We start from the raw sequence: 24,566 nt of genomic DNA, 5'->3' as shown, positions 1-24,566 counted from the left end.
TAACTGTAGTACGCAAACACGAAATATTAAAGGTTCTACATTTACATTTTGCTTACAAAAAATATTCAGAAAAATTAGCTTGTTTTGAAAATGTTAACGCCCTATATGTCTGTATACCGTCATAAAATGCACTTAACATAAGTGTACTTGCACCTGCGCCATACAAATTTGCTACCAAATTGCGTGGCGCAGCATATAGACGACCGGTAATATTTATGGATGAATTATGCGAACGCTTTTCTCTCGCTCTCGATACGCGAAACGAAAACTAATTTTCGTTCGAAGATAATTTATATACGGTACTTGACGCAAGATACTACTGTGTCTTCTATACACAAAAGTATTATTTAAAAAAGTTAAAAAAAACTATTATATAGAAAAATTGCTGTGTAAAATAGTTGCCCTAATTTTTTACAAAAATAATGAAATATAAAAAAAACTGCACCAACTAATGAATCCATACGTAGAAGAAAGAGAGAGAGAGAGAGAGAAATTTACAACGATATGTACCCGAATCGCTTATAATTAAAAATATTTTATATTATTGAACCTCAACGTACAAGGATTTTCTTATAGGGTTTCTTATAGGGTTAACTGATATAATTGTGTTAACTGATATAAATATATATATGCATATGTAAATACAACCATGGTCAAAAGTATCAGGCATCCTTAAATTTTCGGTATTTCTTATTTTATAAATAGTATATATAAAAAGTTAAAAAATTTTTAAAAACTATCGATAGCACTTTAAAGCTGAAATTTCAAGCTTTAAAATGTTTTTTTAATTTTTTGTCTGCGATAATTTTTCACCGTAATTTTTCGAGTCTCGACAACAAGGCCTGAAAAACACAGATTTAGTTTCAAAATTATATATCTCGGCCAAAAAGAATTGTAGGAAAGTTTATAAAAAAGCATTTTGTAAGCAAAATATTGTAGTTTGTGGAATTTGACTTAAATTTTTCGAGAGAAATTTTTTTACCGAGCTGCAGGGTGCTGCAAAAATACAAGTAAATTTTAAGAAACAAAACAATATCCTTTTTTAAAGCATAGAACAAGAAAAATACAAAAATTTTTTAATGTACGGACATTGAAACTTTACGTCACAATACATATTTCCGTTCATAGTATATATAGAACCAAAAATATAAAGACTTTTTTTACATATAATTCAAACTCAAACTATCAAGTAAGCCTAATAAAGACTCAATCAAATTAAACAGTTATTCAAAACTGAAAATCTCGAGTACTCTTGCCTATTATGTGTATATACATACTGTACGCGATTGTTTTTCGCTACACACGATACTTGGCACAAAACACTACTATGTTATTTGATCCCCCTTGGTGCAGTTATTTATTATTTAATCACCATATACGTATAATTACGTTAAAAAGAAAGTTGCCTTTTACAATAGAACTAAAAAATATGTGTTAATTAAAATAAAAGCCATTATTATATTTTAATATTAATTAAGCTCACTAATATTGCTAATTAATTAATGTTGTAATATCGGTGCTAATGTTCAATGTTTTAATATAATTAATATTCTGTTTCTTTTAATATAATTAAATTTCTCTTTCTTTTTTTCCCCGAACAAAAAAGTATTCTTTCTCTATAAATATTTTTGATATTATTTTCAAAATAATAGACATACACAAATATTATTTCGAATTATTGCATCTATCTTTATTTCATGCTTTTGTAATGAAAAGCGCAATATAAAAAAATTAAGTTGAATAAAATTGTAGAACATAAAAGTGTAATATTATTTAAAACGAGAGTACGCCAAAGTTGTAGCGTAAAGTCACGAAAGCCAAAATGGCCAGGACGGATCATCTATCCATATTCGCGCGCAGGTGTTGTAAGAATTATTGGATCGTTCGCGGACTAAAATCCACTAACATTGCCTGGCGTGTGATATATCGTTCGGCAAAAAGAAATTTACAAGCTAGACTCTCAGTCACATACGGAACTTCTCGCACGCGTTAACTCGCGGCCTGGCAATCCATCCTAACGAAGTTCCCGCGAACTGCAAAACTTACGGATAAATTGTAAAACTACGATGGGCAAGAGATGGAACTTGTCGCAGATTGCGAGCGAGAAAACTGAAATAGCACTTTGGCACAGAATATTTTTGGCATAAAATTCTTTCACTTCAATTTGCGAAACTCGAAACTTCGCCAACATGCAATCGGACAGAATAATGATCTTATAATTTCCAACTACGAAATTCTGAAATTCCATAAATTCTTGAACAACATTTCAAAGTCAAATTTTCTTAGATAGTTTATGGGAATTGTGCATATTGCGCGTTATATATTTTATATAAATATATACATATATATTAATATATATATAAAATAGAGTATATTAGAATATTATATTTTTATATTCGAACTCTAAACTTAAATATTTATAATATAAAATATTATATTTTAATTTTATCTATATATATCAAGCTTGATCTACAATATATATTACATTCTAGCGACAGTAAACTTTTCTATTATATTTCCAACAACTTTTCCTGCACATTTTACGAATATCGCTACACTTGGGAGTACGACATACAATATAATCGATGTTTAATTGATGCTAAAAAATGTACAGGAGAATTGAAAGAGTTACAATATTCTACAGACATCGCGGTCGTTGCGATCTTTTTCTCGACAAACTCTGCCAAAAGCTTTCAATGTACATATCGCAAAAGTGTGTTCCATTCGCGAGATTTCTACAAACTTTTCATTTGTATTTTTTCTCATCTTTTTCTCATTTATTTTCATGATTCTAGATTTTCTTCTCCCGTCTATCTTTCTCTCTTTTAAGAAATTTCAATCTCTTTGTCCAACAGTTACAATCGTAGCAAATTCGCAAATAATACGTATTGTTGCTTTCAGCAAAATCGAGTTTTTTTCCTATTGACATTTCTGAGATAACTTTTTGCGTGAAAGTACTGTCGCATAGTATGTCTCTGAAACGTCTCGGATATTTCTCTACAACCTCTTAAAATTTCTAACGAATTTGAAGAATTAATTTAACCAAACATACTTTTTTGCCAAATCTTCTTTTTCTTACCAACTTACCAGATTATAAAATAGTTAATTTATAATTACGTCTTAAATTAAAATTCAATTAAAATAAGAGCCAGTATTATATTGTACAAATACATATTAATACGTAATCCAATTTTGCGAACAATTTTAATCGCATTAAATGATTAGATACGATAATAAATTAAAAGATTATAAACGATAACAACTTGCAACGTATTGCTAATCTATTAATTCGAAACGATTACTCGTCGAAATATACGTGAGCGCCAGAAAGTATAAGCACCAATTTCTGCGGATTTAGCTTAGTAAACTCTGTGATGCTTCTTTTATACCCGGAACTTTCAAGAATTGAGGACAAGTATCCTTTGATTACCGATATAGCACGATACCAGAGATAAAGGATAATCTAACAAGAAAAGATATGGAAGTGTTTGTCTCTAAGTTTTATAAGCTTTGAATATGTTATAGTCTAGATAAAAATAAGAGATATATATTTTTATTTATTCCCTAACGGCCGTTGAAAGGGTGAAATACCCTCTTAATAAAACAATTGTTATATTCTTGAGCAAATACCGTCACACAAAATGATAAAAGATATAACAAAAAATATATTTAAAAAATATAAAAAAGGATATAAAAAATTTTTGAATAAAAATTTTATGACTTTTAATGTACTTTATAACAATGCAATTAAATTTTTTACAATGTTATATTTTCCGCAATCCTTCTCCCTCTCATCAATTTTTGAAAATTTTTAGTCTTGTAACAAAACTTATAGCATATTTAATGACAAATTCAACCATACATAATAAAGTTTTATTTGAAGAATGAATTTTTCAGAAATAAGTTATAAATATCGCTATACGCACGCGTCATCCGTATTTGCCTCATGGCTATTCATGGCAAGTTTTTTCTTCGTAATTTTATAGAGATAATCATGAATTATTAATAAATAATTTACATTAAAATTTATGTGTATATATATATAAAATTTACATATTACAATTTTTATTATATATGTATACAACAGTTATACACAACAATAAATAATTTACTTTAATTATTAATTTGAAAAAAGTAATATGTTTATATGCATAAAAAATAAAGCTAGCTGAACAAGAAATTCTTTAACAAGCCAAGATTAATAAATAATGATTCATTATTAGCAATAAATAAACTAACTTGCTTACATAATTACGAAATAAGCGCAGTAGCATAATTTCATTGCGCAATAGCATAATTTTATTGATGTTAGCAAAATAGCACAATTTTATCTACAACTACATGCAATGAAACATGTACGCATCATTATGAAAACATCCATTGTTGTGAATTATCGCTGGAACTAACAGTATACATTTCGTTCTATCGGTAATCATTGTTCAATGCAAATGAATATATATGTGTAGATATAGTATATATTATGCATATATTATGTATAAATTAATTTATTATTGTTTATGCTTTTACATACACACACACACTCATATATATATATATATATATATATATATATATATATATATGTTTTCTTTAATTTAAATGCTTGTTTATCAAATTATCATAAATTACATGATGAAACACTATTGCTATTCTGTAGAATAACAGAATATATATAGAATGTAGAAAATTCGTAATTATATATAATAAATGCCTATTGAACGAATAAATTGTGATAATTCAATGTTCTAACTTCAATTTGCTTTTCTATTCGTTGTAGTCGAAGACATGAATATTCACATTTCGTCCTGTGAATTGCTTTCGGGTTATGTTTTTCTTAAGCCGTCAGATTGCGAGGAGATAAAAGACGGGTAAAATGCCGAAAGACAAGAGGAACAAAAATGCGCAGGAATTACAAATGGACGCTCTTCTGAGGACAAAACGAGCGTCTGTAATTCCTTAATTAAATAGCCGGGTGGTACAAGCCTCGGTAGAGAAGAAATCAACGAATAATTCTGTTTTCTCGTGAAACGCGCCAATAGCGAGATGAGCATTTCATCGCGGGAATAATCATCAAGACTGCTCGTTATCTTAGATCTGCGGAGAAGCAACTTTTCTTTTCTTTTAGCATTTTTGCAATCAAGAAACGTAGCAACACTGACGACCGAGCATTCCGAGGATTCACTTCATTTTCTCTCTTCGTTCGTTTCTTAAGAAAGTTATCAAAGTGCTGTCTACAAATGACGTAGACACGACTAGAAACTGATCACTCTTGTTTAAAAATCCCGCAAAATATAATCTTTTTCAAACGCAGATTTAACACAAGTTTGACATAAAGGGATATTGATATGGAACATTGCAAATTTTAAACAAACTTTATTATATTTAAAATAGCAAAATACAAAGTAAGATTTTTTAGTAAATTTATGATTTATTAATATATTAAAAAAAATAAATTAAGTTTCTTCAGAGATCAATGAAAATCTAGAATTTTCTTCGAATAGGAAACGTTTTAAATAACAATTGAATTACTTATTTGGAGAAGTACTAAATTAGATAGACTAAATAGCAGATATAAATATCAGCAGCAGAAGCTAGCTGCTAAAGAAGCTCAGTTTCCGATAGCCAACAGCTGGCAAATTCTACAAACTGTCACAGCCCTTTGAAGAGCAAGAAACTTTTAATGAAGTATATCAAGAAGCATAAATTTAGATTAGTTAGCGCTACGAAATGTTGACGAACGTTGTATGTGTGTCCCTTTCGTAATATAAAAATATTTTGATATTATATTATAACTTTTATATATATATATTTTGTAATAAATATATTTTTAAAATGTTTTACATAAAGAAAAAAAATAAAATCTATATATTTTAATAAAGTTATATATTTTAGAAAAAAGATGTGTATTATATTAAGAGTATAGGCTTATCTCAATTTAATGGAACAAAGGTATTCGTTTCGTGCACACACTGTGTCACTCAAAAGAATATTGAAGGATATTAAAATAACTGCTCCAGGAATGGTGGAACGATGATGATGTTGAGAGTGGAATGGAAAGACTAACGATTGCGATTGCTACAGGAATTCTGCAAAGACTAATCTAACGAACAACTCCTTTGAGAGATTAGAAATTAAGGAGAAACTAGCTGCAGTGCGACTCTCGAGGTAAAAGCAAACTCCTGCCTCTTCATACTTCATATGTATACAGCAGGAAATATATTAACAGTGACATAGATTCATACAAGTCGTTAGTAAAGCAGCAGTAATCTCACAATTTATCGGGAAAATTAATCCGAGAAAATTATAAGAAAGTTTAAGAAATTAATTGAAGAAAGTTACGGGTATCTTTAACAACAATCAAGCAAAGAGAAGTAATATTTTGCATATGTAAGGTAGAAAGTAGATATAAAATACAAATTAATTATTGCGCGTTGGGCTTTCTTTTAATTAATTTAAAAAATGTCTTATAAAAATTAATTTTAAAAATACATAATTTTAAAGCATGGTTGAACTGAATTATCATACGCACGCGTTGCTAAAGTTAAAATTTTATCTTGATATTCTGTATACTTCCCTCAAATTATCTACGGATTTCAGAATTGCAAGTGCAAAGTCCAACCATGTCGCTTTAGGCAGGACTTTACATAACTAAACTTGGCCGATGGATTTACCTTTCCTCGAGCTTATATCCCTATGCATCTCGATTTTACCCGCTGGATATATGTGCACGACATATAAAATCAGCGGAAAGAGGGCCACATTTGTTTCCGACACAACGGAGATTCAGATCGTACAGTTTGATCTGAATCTCTAAAGAATGCTTCAAAGTTGAAATAGAAATCGAATCTACTTCCTTACATAGGATTCGTTTCCTCTCTTCTGATTGACAACAGAAGTGCCCAGTATCTCTTCTCGATTTGATCTCAAGCACGCGACATAATCGATTTTAGCTGAACTGTGCACTCGTCACTGAATAATGCTCGAAATCCGCGGATTTGAAAATAATCAAATGTTCTCCAATTTGAATCCATCTAAGGATTATCTTATTTACGCGCAACTAAATCATCGTAGAATATTGATGATATTAGTATAATAACGCAAAATTAGATCTTGCAATAACCGAAGTATACTAGACATCACAATTTATGAAATTAATTTCATGTTTCTTCCCTACACAAAATAAATAATAAAATAAAATTATAGAGCATACATGTGTACTTATGTGCGTTGTAATATTTTTCAGAATATAAACTTACATATATTATTCTTAATAATTATATATCAAAAATGTATTTTCAATCAAATGTCAAAATGTGTAGATATAAAATAAATTTTCTTTATATAATCCTCCCTTCTTAAAAAGTGCGTGAAACCTCGAACTCGAATACAGTTGGACCTCTTATCCTACGACATTTTCGATCCGGAATCTTCCCCTTAAACCTTTGATCCTACGACAAAAATTTGAAAGTGGGGGTATAATGCCCCTTTTGCGGTCGTAGCATGAAAGGATTTTTTGTCGTAAGATAAGAGGTTTCGTAGCATAAGAGGGTCGTAGAATAAGAGGTCCGACTGTATATCGAAATGTTGAAGCCTCTTTTCCGCGATGCTAATTGAATATTTCGTTCGTGTGCTCTATGTGCTTGCTTCATTCGGGTCGTTTGCAGCTATCAAATTATGTCATGCGAATTTGGATAGTTATATAATAGTTTTTGTAATAATAAAGGAGACAAAGAATAAAAAGGAAAAAGAGCAAGAGATAAGGAATAGAGATAAAGCGATAGTTAAATAATAGTTTGTGCGATAATAAAGGAGACGAAGAATTGAAAGGGAAAAGACTGTTACTGCACAACATTTTATTCAAGAAAATGTTTGTTACTTAGACTTCTAAACTCATTTCTAAAATATTCTTTCACAAATATTCTTTCATGCATTTCTTACCTCGCAAACTTATTTTATTTTATATGTATAAATTGCTTAGATTAGATCTCAGTCCGTACTCCAGCATCCCCTTAATAATACAGTTATTTGCTAAATGCTCTAACGTTTCGACTTCCGTCTGACATATATTGTACAGACATTTCTTTTACATTAACGTTAAAATTTTGTAACAATGCACAAGGCACCGCTTAAATGTTTATAAGAATCTATTAGAGATACACTGTAGAAATCAGCATTAAAATGTTTAACAAATAGTGGCATTTAAAAAAAGGTACTAAAAATATCTTGAGATGACATTTACTTTTAAACTTAAAAGTATACTTGTTTGACACTATTAAAAATATTATCATAATTTAAAATCATGACACAAATAAAATGTTTGATTTATGGTTCGAATTATAGTAAAAAAATTCTAACTTGATCAATTAAAATATATTTATTTTCTTCAACATATATAAAAAATATTAGAGGCAATAATCTTAATTTAATGTATTTTAAAAATTTTTTTTGAGCACAATCCATTTACAAGTGACACAATTAGCGATACATTGAGTAACTATAATTAAACATTGTTTATAATAAGTATCGGACTAAATTATTACATAGTATTCATTTATTATTGATTTCTTGTTATAAATAATAAAAAACTATTATATATCGCATCATTATTATCGAAATCATATCTTTGGGTCCTTTATAAATAAACTTAAGAAATTTAATGCTATCAATGTAGTATTATGAGTTTACATAACTTAAAAGCCTTGAAGATGCAAAAAATATCATATCTTTTTAACAATTTCTGTTCGAGCCTTTTTGATACTTTTACTGGTACAAAAACAAAATAATTGAAATGTTATTAATTATGTTATGTTAATATCATGTCGGCCAAAAGGTATAAAATTAAAAATATTATTAATAAATATCGATAAAACGGCTATCTTAAAGTAACACAAAAAAGAAAAATGAATGTTTCAGATATATGTAAAGAACAATGCATAAAAATTAATTAATTATCAAGCATAAAAAATATAGTAAAACTTGAGCGACAAAATTGTAAACGCACTTTCGCAGTAAAAATGACAAATACAATAATGTGATGTTCATCCTTCGCAGCAAAATTATCATAATAAATGAATTGGCCAGTGTGCATCACTATTAAATCATGACAGATGATCAAATCGCGTAATCATGTATGAAATTCAAACAGTAACATTATTTTAACGCCTGGGATGTCATCATACTCTGTAAATAAAAGAGAAGAGAGTGTGTCAAAGACAGATTGATTCTGAATTTATTTTTTTAGTTTTTCGTTATATGTAATGAATACAATTTGTAATATATGTATATATAATTTAATCTTCAATTTTTACTTAATAAAAATATTTTAATATGAAAATCTCTTTATTTTTCATTATATATTTAATAACATTACATTTAATACCGATCCAAGTTCGAAAAATATCTTTCTTCATGTATTTATTTCATGATACATATTATATATATATGACATACATGTATTTATATATTATTATATTCATGTATTCATGTATTAAAATTTTTTGTCTATTATTAAAAAAATATTTTAAAACAATTGTTAAATTGCCAAAGTTATCGGAATCGTGATATAATATCAAATATGACATTATTCAAATAATTATATATATATATAATATTTATTTGTAAAGTTCTTCGGAATTTGTAAATTAAAACTAATAAAATAAATTGTATAGTATAACGCGTACAATGATTATAACTGAAATAAAAAGTAGGACCTATAAATACTATCAAATAGAGAATTATCAGAATAAAATAAATTATAGTATAATTATTAATTATTAATTATGATATGTCAATTTTTATTCTCATTGGTCCTAAAAAGATTAAAAAAGTCGTAAAAAATATATAATATATATATATATATATATATAATGTACCAAAAAAATTAATTCTTCTGTTAGCTTGCAAAATGCTATAATTAAAACAAAATGCTATATAAAACAAAATTCACAAAAATTTATTTACCAGAGATATTCTATAGAGATCAATATTAAAAATTTAATAAGCAGATTTTAAAAAGAAATACAAACAAATCAAGAACATCTTAGGTTATCATTTACGTTTAAAAATATTATGTTTGTCTGATAATGATAAAACTTATAATAATTTAATAATTCGTGACACATAAAATGTTCAATAAAATACATAAGATATTTGAAAAAAAATCCTTTTTGAATATACTGAAATTTATAACAGCTTTCTCAAAATTTGAGTTACAATTATTTTATTTATGTAAAATTATATATTATATAAAACAGAAACCAAAGGCTAATTTTTATTTTAACTCACAAATTATATAAAAGGCTAAAGATGTTTTGCGCAATGTTTAATTCATGAATTTCAAAATGTATTATATTTATTAACTTTTGACAAAGCTGATCTGGCCAATTTCTTTTTAATATGTTTCAAAAGTTTTTCTAGATTTTTGTAAAATTGTGTTTCTTACCACATATACGTACATAGAGTTTATTATAAATTTCAAACAATCAGTTATACAAATTAATTGTATTAAAATATGTTATTATTTATATTAATTAAACTTATATTTAAAAATTACTTTCAAGTAGAAAAAACTATTGTTTATTATTGATGTGGTAACAGCTAACAAAAGAACAGCAAAAAAAAATTCTGAATGTGTAAAAGCTATTTAATATCTATGTATAAAATATTCACTTCGTCAAAGTTGAATAGATTAAGTTAATGACATAATAACAATTTATATATTATTAATTAAACATAAAATTTTACAAACTTACTCTGATTTAATTTTCCTCTCTTTTTTATTTCTTTATACATGACAATAGTTCTACTATATGTCTTTCAGATCGGTTTCTTCCTGTGGAAAGATTTCAGCACGGCTGGTCTGCGAATCTCCTAGTATTGCTTTGAAAACGGTGCTTTCCTCTATTATATTTTCTTCTCTTCTATGTTTCTTAGTAGGTGTCTCCAGTGTTTTTTCTATAGCGGCCTCTTCCTGTTGTAATTTTTCAGGATCACTGTTTTGCGGATCTTCTGGTACTTCTTTAAAAACGGTGTTTTCCTCTATTACATTTTTATTTAACTCCAATTTCGGAGTACCAAAACTTGTTGACGGATTATTCTCTTCCATAGACAGCACTATGTCTACTATTTTTCCTATAATGGCCTTTTCCTGTTGTAATTTTTCAGGATCGCTGTTTTGCGGATCTTCTGGTACTTCTTTAAAAACGGTGTTTTCCTCTATTACATATTTATTTAACTCCAATTTCGGAGTACCAAAACTTGTGGACGGATTATTCTCTTCCATAGACAGCACTATGTCTACTATTTTTCCTATAATGGCCTCTTCCTGTTGTAATTTTTCAGGATCGCTGTTTTGCGGATCTTCTGGTACTTCTTTAAAAGCGGTGTTTTCCTCTATTACATTTTTATTTAACTCCAATTTCGGAGTACCAAAACTTGTGGACGGATTATTCTCTTCCATAGACAGCACTGGTTCTACTATTTCTCCAATAGTGGCCTCTTCCTTTTGTAATTTTTTAGGACCGCTGTTCTGCGGATCTTCTGGTATTTCTTTAAAAGCGGTGTTTTCCTCTATTACATTTCTTTGAAAAAGTTTATTCCACAAATGAAAATATAGTTTATCTTGAAACGAGGTTGTCCACAAATTACTGATAAAGTTGAGACAATCTTTAATGTTGATAGAATTTGAGAATGTATGCTTTCGAAGTTTCTGTCTGAAGTTCATTATTAGATTATTATGTAATGGTTGAAGATCTGTTAAATAGTTTGTTGGAAAATACATTGTCTCGAAATCACTTTCTTTGACTTCCAGTAACGAACTAAATTCTTTGCAATCTTTAAGAAGTAAAATTACTTTATTGTTTACATTTTTTGCTTTCATTTTTTGATATTTTCTTACATATTCCATGAAGTAGTTTCTATACCAATATGCGAAAATTTCTGATTCCTTTGTTAACATATCTCGTTCTGTCTTAGAAATGAATTCGGATTGATCCTTCGCATATTCTTTAATTTCTTCATTGCCATTTTTAAAAATAAAAAAAGGTGGTAGTTTATTACTATCTGTGGCATTTGCACAAAATATAACAATTATTTGGACTTCTTTAAACTTTTCTATGTTAACTATTTTATTTACGTTTTTCTTGAACATATTTTCCCACGATTTATAAGTCGTTTTAACCATGTTATAAACATTATCTTTAATAATATTTTTCTCTTTCAATCGGTCATTGAATTTTTGAATAAAATCAGTGACAGCAAGAGGTTGGTTGGTCCGAAAATTGGTAGGATGAGCCATTGAAATGCTGCTGTTTCCTTGTTGAATCGAAAGAGATGTTGCTTACTGATGCACTTAACTAATATATTATATATATAAAATACAATTACTTTATAAATTAAAAATTATATACATAATTACTTTCACAATTATTTTTTGGAAACAATTTCACATATATGTTACTGATTTCAATGATGCTTTGAAAACTGTTGCACACGATGTGAGCTTTTGAAATATTGAAATTATACTAACGACTGAGCTGTTGTTATGGTTGGTTTGCTCTTGTGGAGGACTTTTCCAAATAAATACGCACAAAAATATTATTAAAGTTGTGTATCGACTGTTGACTCACTGACGACAGTATTTTCTTATGTTTATTATTTATGCGTACAGTAATGTTAATTGGCTAGAATATTTATATTACTTATAATTTACAAGACAACAAAATTAGAAAAGAAAAAAATGATAAAGCGGTTTGTCAAGAAATGCATTATTTTACAATCTTGTTAATTTTTTCATCAATTATTTTTAATACATGGGAATTTATATAAATATAGCCCAGACTAATACATTTTTTGTTAAAATATATGCCATTTTTTAAATTATTGAATTTTATTAATAGTATAGTCATATAATAGTTGAATTTTATTAATAGTATATTATTTTTTTATATTAATGTATACAATTTTTTAACTTTTAATACAAAAGTATTAAGTAGTGCTTGTGACCCATCGTTAAAAAAAAATTGGAAAGCGGCGAAGATGACGCATTTGAAGTGCAACTAAAAGCTTTCAACGAAATTATAGCATTTTGCAAGCTATAACAAGAAAATTAATTTTTTTGGTACATTATTTTTAACGACATTTTTAATTCTTTTAGGACTGATGAGAATAAAAATTGACATATCATAATTAATAATAATTAATAATTATACTATAATGTATTCTGATAATTCTCTATTCGATAGTATCTGTAAGTCCTACTCTTTATTTCAGTTATAATCATTGTATGCGTTATACTATACAATTTATTTTATTAGTTTTAATTTGTAAATTCTGAAGAACTTTACAAATAAATATTATATATATTTATAATTATTTGAATAATGTCATATTTGATATTATATCACGATTCCAATAACCTTGGCAATTTAACAATTGTTTTAAAATATTTTTTTAATGATAGACAAAAAATTTTAATACATGAATACATGAATATAATAATATATAAATACATCATATATATGTATAATATGTATCATGAAATAAATACATGAAGAAAGATATTTTTCGAACTTGAATCGGTATTAAATGTAATATTATTAAATATAATGAAAAATAAAAAGATTTTTATATTAAAATAATTTTATTAAGTAAAAATTGAAGATTAAATTATATATACATATATTACAAATTGTATTCATTACATATAATGAAAAACTAAAAAAAAAAATTCAGAATCAATCTGTCTTTGACACGCTCTCTTCTCTTTTATTTACAGAGTATAATGACATCCTAGGCGTTAAAATAATGTTACTGTTTGAAATTTGGACATAGTTACGTGATTTGATCATCTGTCATGATTGAAAAGTGACGCATACTGGCCAATTCATTTATTATGATAATTTTGCTGCGAAGGATAAACACCACATTATTGCATTTATCATTTTTACTGCGAAAGTGCATTTACAACTTTATCACTCAAGTTTTACTATAATTTTTATGCTTGATAATGAAATAATTTTTATGCATTGGTCTTTATATATACCTAAAACATTCGTTTTTCTTTTTTCCGTTATTTTAAGAAAGCCGTTTTATCGTTATTTATTAATATTTTTAATTTTATATCTTTTGACCTTTATTATTACTTTGAAAGTTAAAATAAAGATCAAAAGATATAAAATTAAAGATGTGCGGTCAAAATGTCAGTTCTTTTTTACCGTCATGATATTAACATAACATAATTAGTAACGTTTCAATTATTTTGTTTTCGTATCACTAAAAATGATCATAAAAAAAGGCTCGAAAGTCTGATATTGTAATAAGATTTGTTTTTTAATTTTAAATTATATTTGATCGCATTTATGATGATATCTGATCTGCTGATTGGCTCTGATTTTTATCTTTTATTATATATTTCTCTTTGACTCGTTAGAGCCTATGCGATTTATTCGTTATTTTAACTAAAAGAATAAAAATAATTTTAAGAATAAAATTTTTTATAAACTTTTGCTTTTATATTTGGCATTTTACAAAGAGTTCAGACCGTCTCGATAAATTCTTATAATATTTATTTAAAAACTAAAAAATATGTATTATGTCGATGTTACCAATATAAAAGAAATTTTCACGGGTATGTTTTATGTAATTTTGCGTTTTGTCTTTTGAGTTATAAATGAATTAAAATACAGTAAATCATTCTTTGAATAATAAATACATTTGGTAGTACATAAATAATTTAAAAGCAATAAAATAACCTATGCATTGTAAGTGTTAGAAAATTATATATACATATTTACATACATATTTTAATACATAGTATATATTAATTAATATATGTATGTAAATTTTGTAACATTAAACAGAAATTGTTAAAAAGATATAGTATTTTTTGCATCTTCAAGGCTTTTAAGTTATGTAAACGCATAATTACTACATTGCTAGCATTAAATTTGTTAAGTTTATTTATAAAGAAACCCAAAGATATGATTTCAATAATAATGATGTGAAATAAATGGTTTTTTATTATTTATAACAAGAAATCAATAATAAATTAATACTATGTAATAATTTAGTCCAATATTTATTGTAAACAATGCTTAATTAATTACTTAATGTATCGCTAATTGTGTCACTTGTATATGGATTGTGCTCAAAAAAAAACTTTTAAAATAAATTAAATTCAGATTATTGTCTTTAATATTTTTTATGTATGTTGAAGAAAATAAATATATTTTAATCGATCAAGTTAGAATTTTTACTATAATTTTAATATGAATACTTTAACAACTGCTCAATGATTAAATATTAATAGTATATTTTTTTAAGTAAAAGAGTTTCAAGCTCTTTGCAAGACTTGAAAAATAAAATATAAAATAATTTTTATTTATTATATCTAATTATATATATATAATATATAGACTCATAGTAAAACAGAATAAATAAATTCGTCATGTCAAACAGTTTTACGTACGCTTTATCATTTTTTTCTTTTCTAATTTTGTTGTCTTGTAAATTATAAGTAATATAAATATTTTAGCCAATTAACATTACTGTACGCTTAAATAATAAACATAAGGAAATACTGTCGTCAGTGAGTCAACAGTCGATACACAACTTTAATAATATTATTGTGCGTATTTATTTGGAAAAGTCCTCCACAAGAGCAAACCAACCATAACAACAGCTCAGTCGTTAGTATAATTTCAATATTTCAAAAGCTCACATCGTGTGCTACAGTTTTCAAAGCATCATTGAAATCAGTAACATATATGTGAAATTGTTTCCAAAAAATAATTGTGAAAGTAATTATGTATATAATTTTTAATTTATAAAGTAACTGTATTTTATATATATAATATATTAGTTAAGTGCATCAGTAAGCAACATCTCTTTCGATTCAACAAGGAAACAGCAGCATTTCAATGGCTCATCCTACCGATTTATGGACCAACCAACCTCTTGCTGTCGCTAATTTTATTCAAAAATTCAATGACCGATTGAAAGAGAAAAATATTATTGAAGATAATGTTTATAACATGGTAAAAACGACTTTTGAATCGTGGGAAACTATGCTTATGAAAAACGTAAATAAAATAGTTAACATAGAAAAGTTTAAAGAAGTCCAAATAACTGCTGTATTTTGTGCAAATGCCACAAATAGTAATAAACTACCACCTTTTTTTATTTTTAAAAATGACAATGAAAAAATTAAAGAATACGCGATAGATCAATCCGAATTCATTTCTAAGACAGAACAAGATATGTTAACAAAGGAATCAGAAATTTTCGCATATTGGTATAGAAACTACTTCATGGAACATGTAAGAAAATATCAAAAAATGAAAGCAAAAAATGTAAACAATAAAGTAATTTTACTTCTTAAAGTTTGCAAAGAATTTAGTTCGTTACTGGAAGTCAAAGAAAGTGATTTCGAGACAATGTATTTTCCAACATGCTATGTAACACATCTTCAACCATTACATAAGAATCTAATAATAAACTTTAGACAGAAAATTCGAAACCATACATTCCCAAATTCTACCAACATTAAAGATTGTCTCAACTTTATCAGTAATTCGTGGACAACCTCGTTTCAAGATAAAGTATATTTTCATTTGTGGAATAAACTTTTTCAAAGAAATGTAATAGAGGAAAACACCGTTTTTAAAGAAATACCAGAAGATCTGCAGAGCAGCGGTCCTAAAAAATTACAAAAGGAAGAGGCCACTATTGGAGAAATAGTAGAACCAGTGCTGTCTATGGAAGAGAATAATCCGTCACCAAGTTTTGGTACTCCGAAATTGGAGTTAAATAAAAATGTAATAGAGGAAAACACCGTTTTTAAAGAAGTACCAGAAGATCCGCAAAACAGCGATCCTGAAAAATTACAACAGGAAGAGGCCGCTATAGAAGAAATCACTGGAGACACCTACTAAGAAACATAGAAGAGAAGAAAATATAATAGAGGAAAGCACCGTTTTCAAAGCAACACTAGGAGATTCGCAGACCAGCCGTGCTGAAATCTTTCGACAGGAAGAAACCGATCTGAAAGACATATAGTAGAACTATTGTCATCTATAAAGAAATAAAAAAGAGAAGAAAATTAAATCAGAGTAAGTTTGTAAAATTTTATGTTTAATTAATAATATCTAAATTGTTATTATGTCATTAACTTAATCTATTTAACTTTGACGAAGTAAATATTTTATACATAGATATTAAATAGCTTTTACACATTCAGAATTTTTTTTTTGCTGTTCTTTTGTTAGCTGTTACCACATCAATAATAAACAATAGTTTTTTCTACTTAAAAGTAATTTTTAAATATAAGTTTAATTAATATAAATAATAACATATTTTAATACAATTAATTTGTATAACTGATTGTTTGAAATTTATAATAAACTCTATGTACGTATATGTGCTAAGAAACACAATTTTACAAAAATCTAGAAAAACTTTTGAAACATATTAAAAAGAAACTGGCCAGATCAGCTTTGTCAAAAGTTAATAAATATAATACATTTTGAAATTCATGAATTAAACATTGCGCAAAACATCTTTAGCCTTTTATATAATTTGTGAGTTAAAATAAAAATTAGCCTTTGGTTTCTGTTTTATATAATATATAATTTTACATAAATAAAATAATTGTAATTCATATTTTGAGAAAGCTGTTATAAATTTCAGTATATTCAAAAAGGATTTTTTTTTCGAATATTTTATGTATTTTATTGAACATTTTATGTGTCACGAATTATTAAATTATTATAAGTTTTATCATTATCAGACAAACATAATATTTTTAAACGTAAATGATAACCTAAGATGTTCTTGATTTGTTTGTATTTCTTTTTAAAATCTGCTTATTAAATTTTTAATATTGATTTCTACAGAATATTTCTGGTACATAAATTTTGGTGAATTTTGTTTTATATAGCGTTTTGTTTTAATTATAGCATTTTGCAAGCTAACAGAAGAATTAATTTTTTTGGTACATTATTTTTTACGACTTTTAATCTTTTTAGGACCAATGAGAATAAAAATTGACATATCATAATTAATAATTAATAATTATACTATAATGTATTCTGATAATTCTCTATTCGATAGTATCTGTAAGTCCTACTCTTTATTTCAGTTATAATCATTGTATGCGTTGTACTATACAATTTATTTTATTAGTTTTAATTAGTAAATTCTGAAGAACTTTACAAATAAATATTATATATATATATAATTATTTGAATAATGTCATATTTGATATTATATCACGATTTTAATAACCTTGGCAATTTAACAATTGTTTTAAAATATTTTTTTATGATAAACAAAAAATTTTAGTATATGAATACATGAATATAATAATATATAAATACATCATATATTTCATATATATGTATAATATGTATCATGAAATAAATACATGAAGAAAGATATTTTTTAAACTTGAATCGGTATTAAATGTAATATTATTAAATATAATGAAAAATAAAGAGATTTTTATATTAAAATAATTTTATTAAGTAAAAATTGAAGATTAAATTATATATACATATATTACAAATTGTATTCATTACATATAATGAAAAACTAAAAAAAAAAAATTCAGAATCAATCTATTTTTGACACGCTCTCTTCTCTTTTATTTACAGAGTATAATGACATCCTAGGCGTTAAAATAATGTTACTGTTTGAAATTTGGACATAGTTACGTGATTTGATCATCTGTCATGATTGAAAAGTGATGCATACTGGCCAATTCATTTATTATGATAATTTTGCTGCGAAGGATAAACACCACATTATTACATTTATCATTTTTACTGCGAAAGTGCATTTACAACTTTATCACTCAAGTTTTACTATAATTTTTATGCTTGATAATGAAATAATTTTTATGCATTGGTCTTTATATATACCTAAAACATTCGTTTTTCTTTTTTCCGTTATTTTAAGATAGCCGTTTTATCGATATTTATTAATAATATTTTTAATTTTATACCTTTTGACCGACATGATATTAACATAACATAATTAGTAACATTTCAATTATTTTGTTTTCGTACCAGTAAAAATTATCATAAAGCAAAGACACGAAAGTCTGATATTGTAATTAGATTTGTTTTTTTATTTTAATTTATATTCGATCGCATTTATGATGATATCTAATCTGCTGATTGGCTCTGATTTTTTATCTTTTCCAATTTGTTAAATCCAAATTACACTACCTGTTTTTATCTTTTATTATATATTTCTCTTAGACTCATTAGAGCCTATGCGAATTGTTCGTTATTTTAACTCAAAATGTAAAAGTAATTTCAAGAATAAGATTTCTTATAAACTTTGCTTTTATATTTTGCATTTTACGAGTAGTTTTATGTAATTTTGCGTTATGTCTTTTGAGTTATGAATGAATTAAAATACAGTAAATCATACTTTGAATAGTAAATATATTTAGTAGTAAGTAAATAATTTAAAAACAATAAAATAATTTATATACTATAAAGTGTTAGAAAATTATACATATTATATATTAATTAATATATGTATGTAAATTTTGTAACATTAAACAGAAATTGTCAAAAAGATATGGTATTTTTTGCATCTTCAAGGCTTTTAAGTTATGTAAACTCATAATACTACATTGATAACATTAAATTTCTTAAGTTTATTTATAAAGGACCCAAAGATATGATTCGGATAATAATGATGCGATATATAATAGTTTTTTATTATTTATAACAAGAAATCAATAATAAATCAATACTATGTAATAATTTAGTCCGATACTTAGTATAAACAATGTTTAATTATAGTTACTCAATGTATCGCTAATTGTGTCACTTGTACATGGATTGTGCTCAAAAAAAATTTTTAAATAAATTAAATTCTCAGATTATTGTCTCTAATATTTTTTATGTATGTTGAAGAAAATAAATATATTTTAATCGATCAAGTTAGAATTTTTACTATAATTTTAATATAAATATATATAAATAAATAGCTTCAATTAACAATTATAAAAATTCATATCATAAATGTAGGTTCTTCTAAAAAGTGAGTGAATGGAAAATCTTCTCTTGCTTTGGAGATTTAAAAATCTCATTAATACTAAAAGGTATGTATAGAGGTTATTATTTTTCTTTTCTTAAAGTTTCTCAAAGACTTTCTAGAACGAATGATAAAAAGTCACTTTAAGAAGAGAAAAATAATAAGTTATACACACCTTTTAATATATCAATAAAATCTATAAGTCCCTAAAGTAAGAAGAGATTTTCTATTTCACTCATTTCTTTAAACTGTACTTTATTATGTTATTATTTATAAATTATTTTATTATACAATGCTTATCGTACCATTTGATTATTATAATATTTATTAAATAATGCAATAACTATTAATAACATTTTATTTATATTTACCAAATTATTCATTATAATTATCACATAGTTCGATAATATTTATCGAACAATTTGAATTTTTACTAAACAATTAATTTATACTTATTAATCGTTTGGTTGTATTTATCATTACTTAGTAATAATTATATGTATAACAAACTTTGTTGATACATAATTGATGTTAACCAAGTGTCAAGTTTTACTAAAATTATTTGTTAACATTAACCAAATTATTGTATCATAATTACCTATACGTTTAGTTAAAACTATTTCACCAAAACTCTGGATAACTTTGACCAAAATGAATTACTATAAGTTTTTTTTTAATTGATCAGTATATATATATATATATATATATGAGATGAGACGCAATCGGGCCTAAGCTACATAATATAAGACACGCTAGAGTCACATCGGTAAAAACATGATGACATTGTCTACTTTACGAGCAAACTGACAATAAATGATGCGTATCGCTAATGTTCGATTTTTACGCTGCTTTTTTCCGGTTGTCTCTATAATTCTTCCAGTTCCTTTTTGCCGGTGCTATTCCGCATCTTTAACGATTTTCTGTCGACGCACGTGCCGCGGGCGTGGCGCCTCGATGGCTGCTCAAGAGCACATTTGAATTTATCGGTCGATATCGGAAACTACTTTGCTGATCCACAATGGCTTATTGTGGCCTTGTAGACCCGCGTGCTGCCTGCAAAGTGCAGCCGCGAGTTCGCAACATTAATATCACGTACCCGCCCCCCGCATAAGTTTTTACGATCCACTTTGACCCACTCTCCTTCGGCCATTCCTTTGGCCAAGAACCCTAGTATTTTATCGCACAAAAGGTAATAAAATGTCACAATACCTCTTGTTAAACATCAAATATTAATTTTTTTTTTAATCGAGTAAACACATGTCAAATCTATCCAGATTCACAATCAATGACTTAATAGAGTAATATACGATTCGACAAAAGCACTTTTGTGATATCGATACTTGAATACAGAATTTTTTTATATATCATATAGTAACTGATTTGTATAGTAATTGATCAACACAATAGAATAAAAGATGCTGTTTTTAATAAAGATGTTTAATAGCTTTTTGCGCAACTTTCAATTTATTATTATATAAAATCATTTAAAATATATATATTTTTATCAATATAAAAAAAAGAAAAGTTAAAACTTTATCAAAATATATCTTTAGTATTATAATAGTATGTCTATGTGTATAAAAATCTATGACAGATCTCTCAGAATGAATAAATTTTAATAAAATTAGAGAAAAATTACTTATTTAATCATTTTTTTCAAATTTATCGATAAGTAGGTATTATTAATAACCAAATCTGACGGAAATTGTCCTTCTTTATGAAAGTTAGGACACCTTCGATATCCGGCGAAATAGTTTCATATGCATCGTAGCGCGAACTAATCGAAAACTTCCGGAAGTTTCGAAGCAGACGTCAGGCGCATCGCGAGCATCCTCTCCCATCGAGAAAGCTCCCAGGTGCGAAAACTTCGCCGACGCCTGTACGGTGAATGCTGCTGGCTGGATGCAAAACTTTTGCTGCATTTCTTCGACTAATGCCTGGTCGGCAGAATAATCCCGATCTAGACGAGGATAAGGCGGATCCGCGCAGGATTGTCGAAAGTCTTAAGCCAAAAATCTTGTGTCTTTAAATCCCGTCCTCCATTCTCTTATTACTTCATATTCCACTTTACGCGCGACGTGGAATTAATTTTATGACTATAAAAAATATATGGGGTACGTCGTACGCGTTCTACGCTCTAGAGAAAATTTTTCTCAGAAAATAGAAATTTTTAAATATCTTATGCGTGTGAAGCAGAATAAAATTTCGTTTAACGTTAAAGCGAAAGCGTAAAATAACCGGAAGAAGTAATCTCTGTACACCGTGCAAACAATTTCTAAAACGCCTCGTCGTTTGAGAGATAACACGGCGAAATAGTAGATTGGAATATGAGAAGCACGATGCTTTTATTTTCCTTTTGGTCGCGGACACCCGCGGGAAATGTGCAGCGGGACACACGCCAAGTTCAATAACTCTTTTTTTTCCTCAAACATCGACAGGTATGGCGCCCCGATGGATTGCTCTTCAATCTGCGGCACAGTGTGCGCTTTTCGCGCGTACGTACCGAATCAGTAACGATATGAGCATCGGCGATATTGCTTCTTGGATATTGCACTCGACGAAACTTTCGCCAGATGACTTCGTGATGGGATCAGTCGTTTGGGATTTTATTTTCTCCACGAATTATTTGACATTCAAGTAATATAAATAGATGTAGTATTTTCCTTAAACTTCTTCATTTCGTCAAATGTTATAAATGCGTGTGAATATAAATAAATTTTTTAAAATTTCTCGCAATTTTATTTTTATTTTCTTCAAATTCTTTCTATACATGTTTAATATAATAATACATTTATTGTATTAATTTTTTAAATCCTCAAAAAAAAAATATATATATATATATATATATTAAAAAACGCGTTCGATTTGAAATTTAATAATTTTGAGCTATCATGTAGCAATATAATTTGGAACGTTTTAAAATAATTGTACAAATAATCGTAAATTATAAAAACAGAAGATCTAAGGATAAATAGATAAAAATAGATGCAAAATGCGGATATATGAATGAAATAAAAGAGTGGTGAACGAATCGATTCCATTACCAAAAAGAATGAATGGCCGAGTCTCATTTTCATGAGACGGTACCGGTATAAAGAAAACGAATGACTCCGCACTGATAAAACTGACCTGCAGCCGCATCGAGGCAATAAAGATTTGCAATGGAAATGGAACCATCGACGATTCCTCCGTACGTTATATACTGGAGCACTGAATCCCTCCAGTGACGCAGTCAAGCTATAAAATACTAACTCCCTATAGTGATATTATTTATGTCACAATATTTCGTCGACAAGGGAAACGATGTTACTTCATTTAATAGTATCCGAATACTTTAATATTTTCTGTTAACAATGTGAAAGTAAAAAAAAAAATAAAAATTAAGTCTATATGAAAACAATATTTATTTATATCTGAAAATCTTAAAGATCAAGTATTATGTTAATTATATTAAATTATTAATTTTATATTAGATTTATCGTATTAATATTTTATTTACTCGTAAAAAAATGAGTAACTATCAAATTTGATACAAAAAATATTTCATTAACAATCAGGTTATTGAACATCCTTTGCATAAGATAGCACACATAACTGCATGCGAAGCACAAGGCTAAGGATCTGCTAATGACTAATTCATTGCACATTCCGTTCCGCCAAAGCTCAACCGCACAATGCCCCTTGAGTAGTATAGACCAGTATTGGATGCAGCAGCGTGGCGGAATAACGAACAAAGCTGTTGGAGAAAGCTTTCACATAAAAGACTAGATTTTGCACATAGTAATAAAATATTTCACTATACAATTACAACTTATACAAAGACGCGCTTTTCCGAGTTTCCATCTCCGAAAATAGAAGAAGTAGAAGCGCAGTATATCCATTTAATGTATATTTATGTCTAAATATTTTCTCACAAATGTAAAACCGACGGACTTTTGCAAGGAGCTTCTTCTCACGAGCACGATGTGCAATGCACATAAATAGCCAACAAAATCTGCAACGCATGAATAGCATCATTTTCGCTATTCGAAACGGTAAATTTTTCATAACCGTCTATTTAAGAATAAATGTACTCCAAAATGTCTGTAATTTCTTAAATATTAAATTTGTTTAATAATAATTTTACAAAATAATTAATTCTTTAAGAGATAGAGAGAGATTTATCATAAATGTCCATGTTTTATGAATTGTATGTTCTCGTTATTTAAAACATAAAACTTAAAAAATTATACAAATATAAAAATATATCCTTTTTGCATATTATATTTACTTTTTGGTAGTAGTTTTATTTTAAAAACTTAAAACCAAAAAAATGCGTAAATAATTGAAATTTATGAAAATGGAGAAAATTATGAATTTACAGCGTATAACTTTAATCAAGTAAATACAAAGTAAAAATGTTTAAGTTTGACATAAAAACTCATTGCATTTATAATAGGCTGTAATTCGCATTCTTATGAAATCATAGCGCGTCTTTGTAATAATCCTTGAAAGTTGAAAGCTTTTAGAGAAGAGCA

General features: G+C 27.0%; 3 protein-coding genes across 4 annotated transcripts in view; 1 reads left to right on the top strand and 2 right to left on the bottom strand.

Moving 5' to 3' along the window:
* Positions 1 to 24,566, bottom strand: part of LOC140663358 (uncharacterized) — a 146,878-nt gene that overhangs the window by 91,774 nt on the left and 30,538 nt on the right. The window lies entirely within an intron of this gene.
* LOC140667644 (uncharacterized) lies at positions 8,410 to 12,797 on the bottom strand. Its single transcript, XM_072895785.1, has 2 exons — positions 10,752 to 12,797; positions 8,410 to 9,180 (listed from the first exon to the last, which is right to left on the bottom strand). The coding sequence occupies exon 1, from the start codon at positions 12,293 to 12,295 to the stop codon at positions 10,805 to 10,807; it is 1,491 nt and encodes a 496-aa protein (XP_072751886.1). The 5' UTR covers positions 12,296 to 12,797; the 3' UTR covers positions 8,410 to 9,180; positions 10,752 to 10,804.
* LOC140668686 (jerky protein-like) lies at positions 15,679 to 19,895 on the top strand. Its single transcript, XM_072897931.1, has 2 exons — positions 15,679 to 17,108; positions 18,651 to 19,895. Exon 1 carries the CDS (start codon positions 15,918 to 15,920, stop codon positions 16,929 to 16,931), a length of 1,014 nt encoding a protein of 337 aa, XP_072754032.1. The 5' UTR covers positions 15,679 to 15,917; the 3' UTR covers positions 16,932 to 17,108; positions 18,651 to 19,895.

This window comes from Anoplolepis gracilipes, chromosome 1 (assembly GCF_047496725.1).
Source record: "Anoplolepis gracilipes chromosome 1, ASM4749672v1, whole genome shotgun sequence".
Taxonomy (NCBI): Eukaryota; Metazoa; Arthropoda; class Insecta; order Hymenoptera; family Formicidae; genus Anoplolepis; species Anoplolepis gracilipes.
This window is presented reverse-complemented; position numbering and strand designations above follow the sequence as displayed.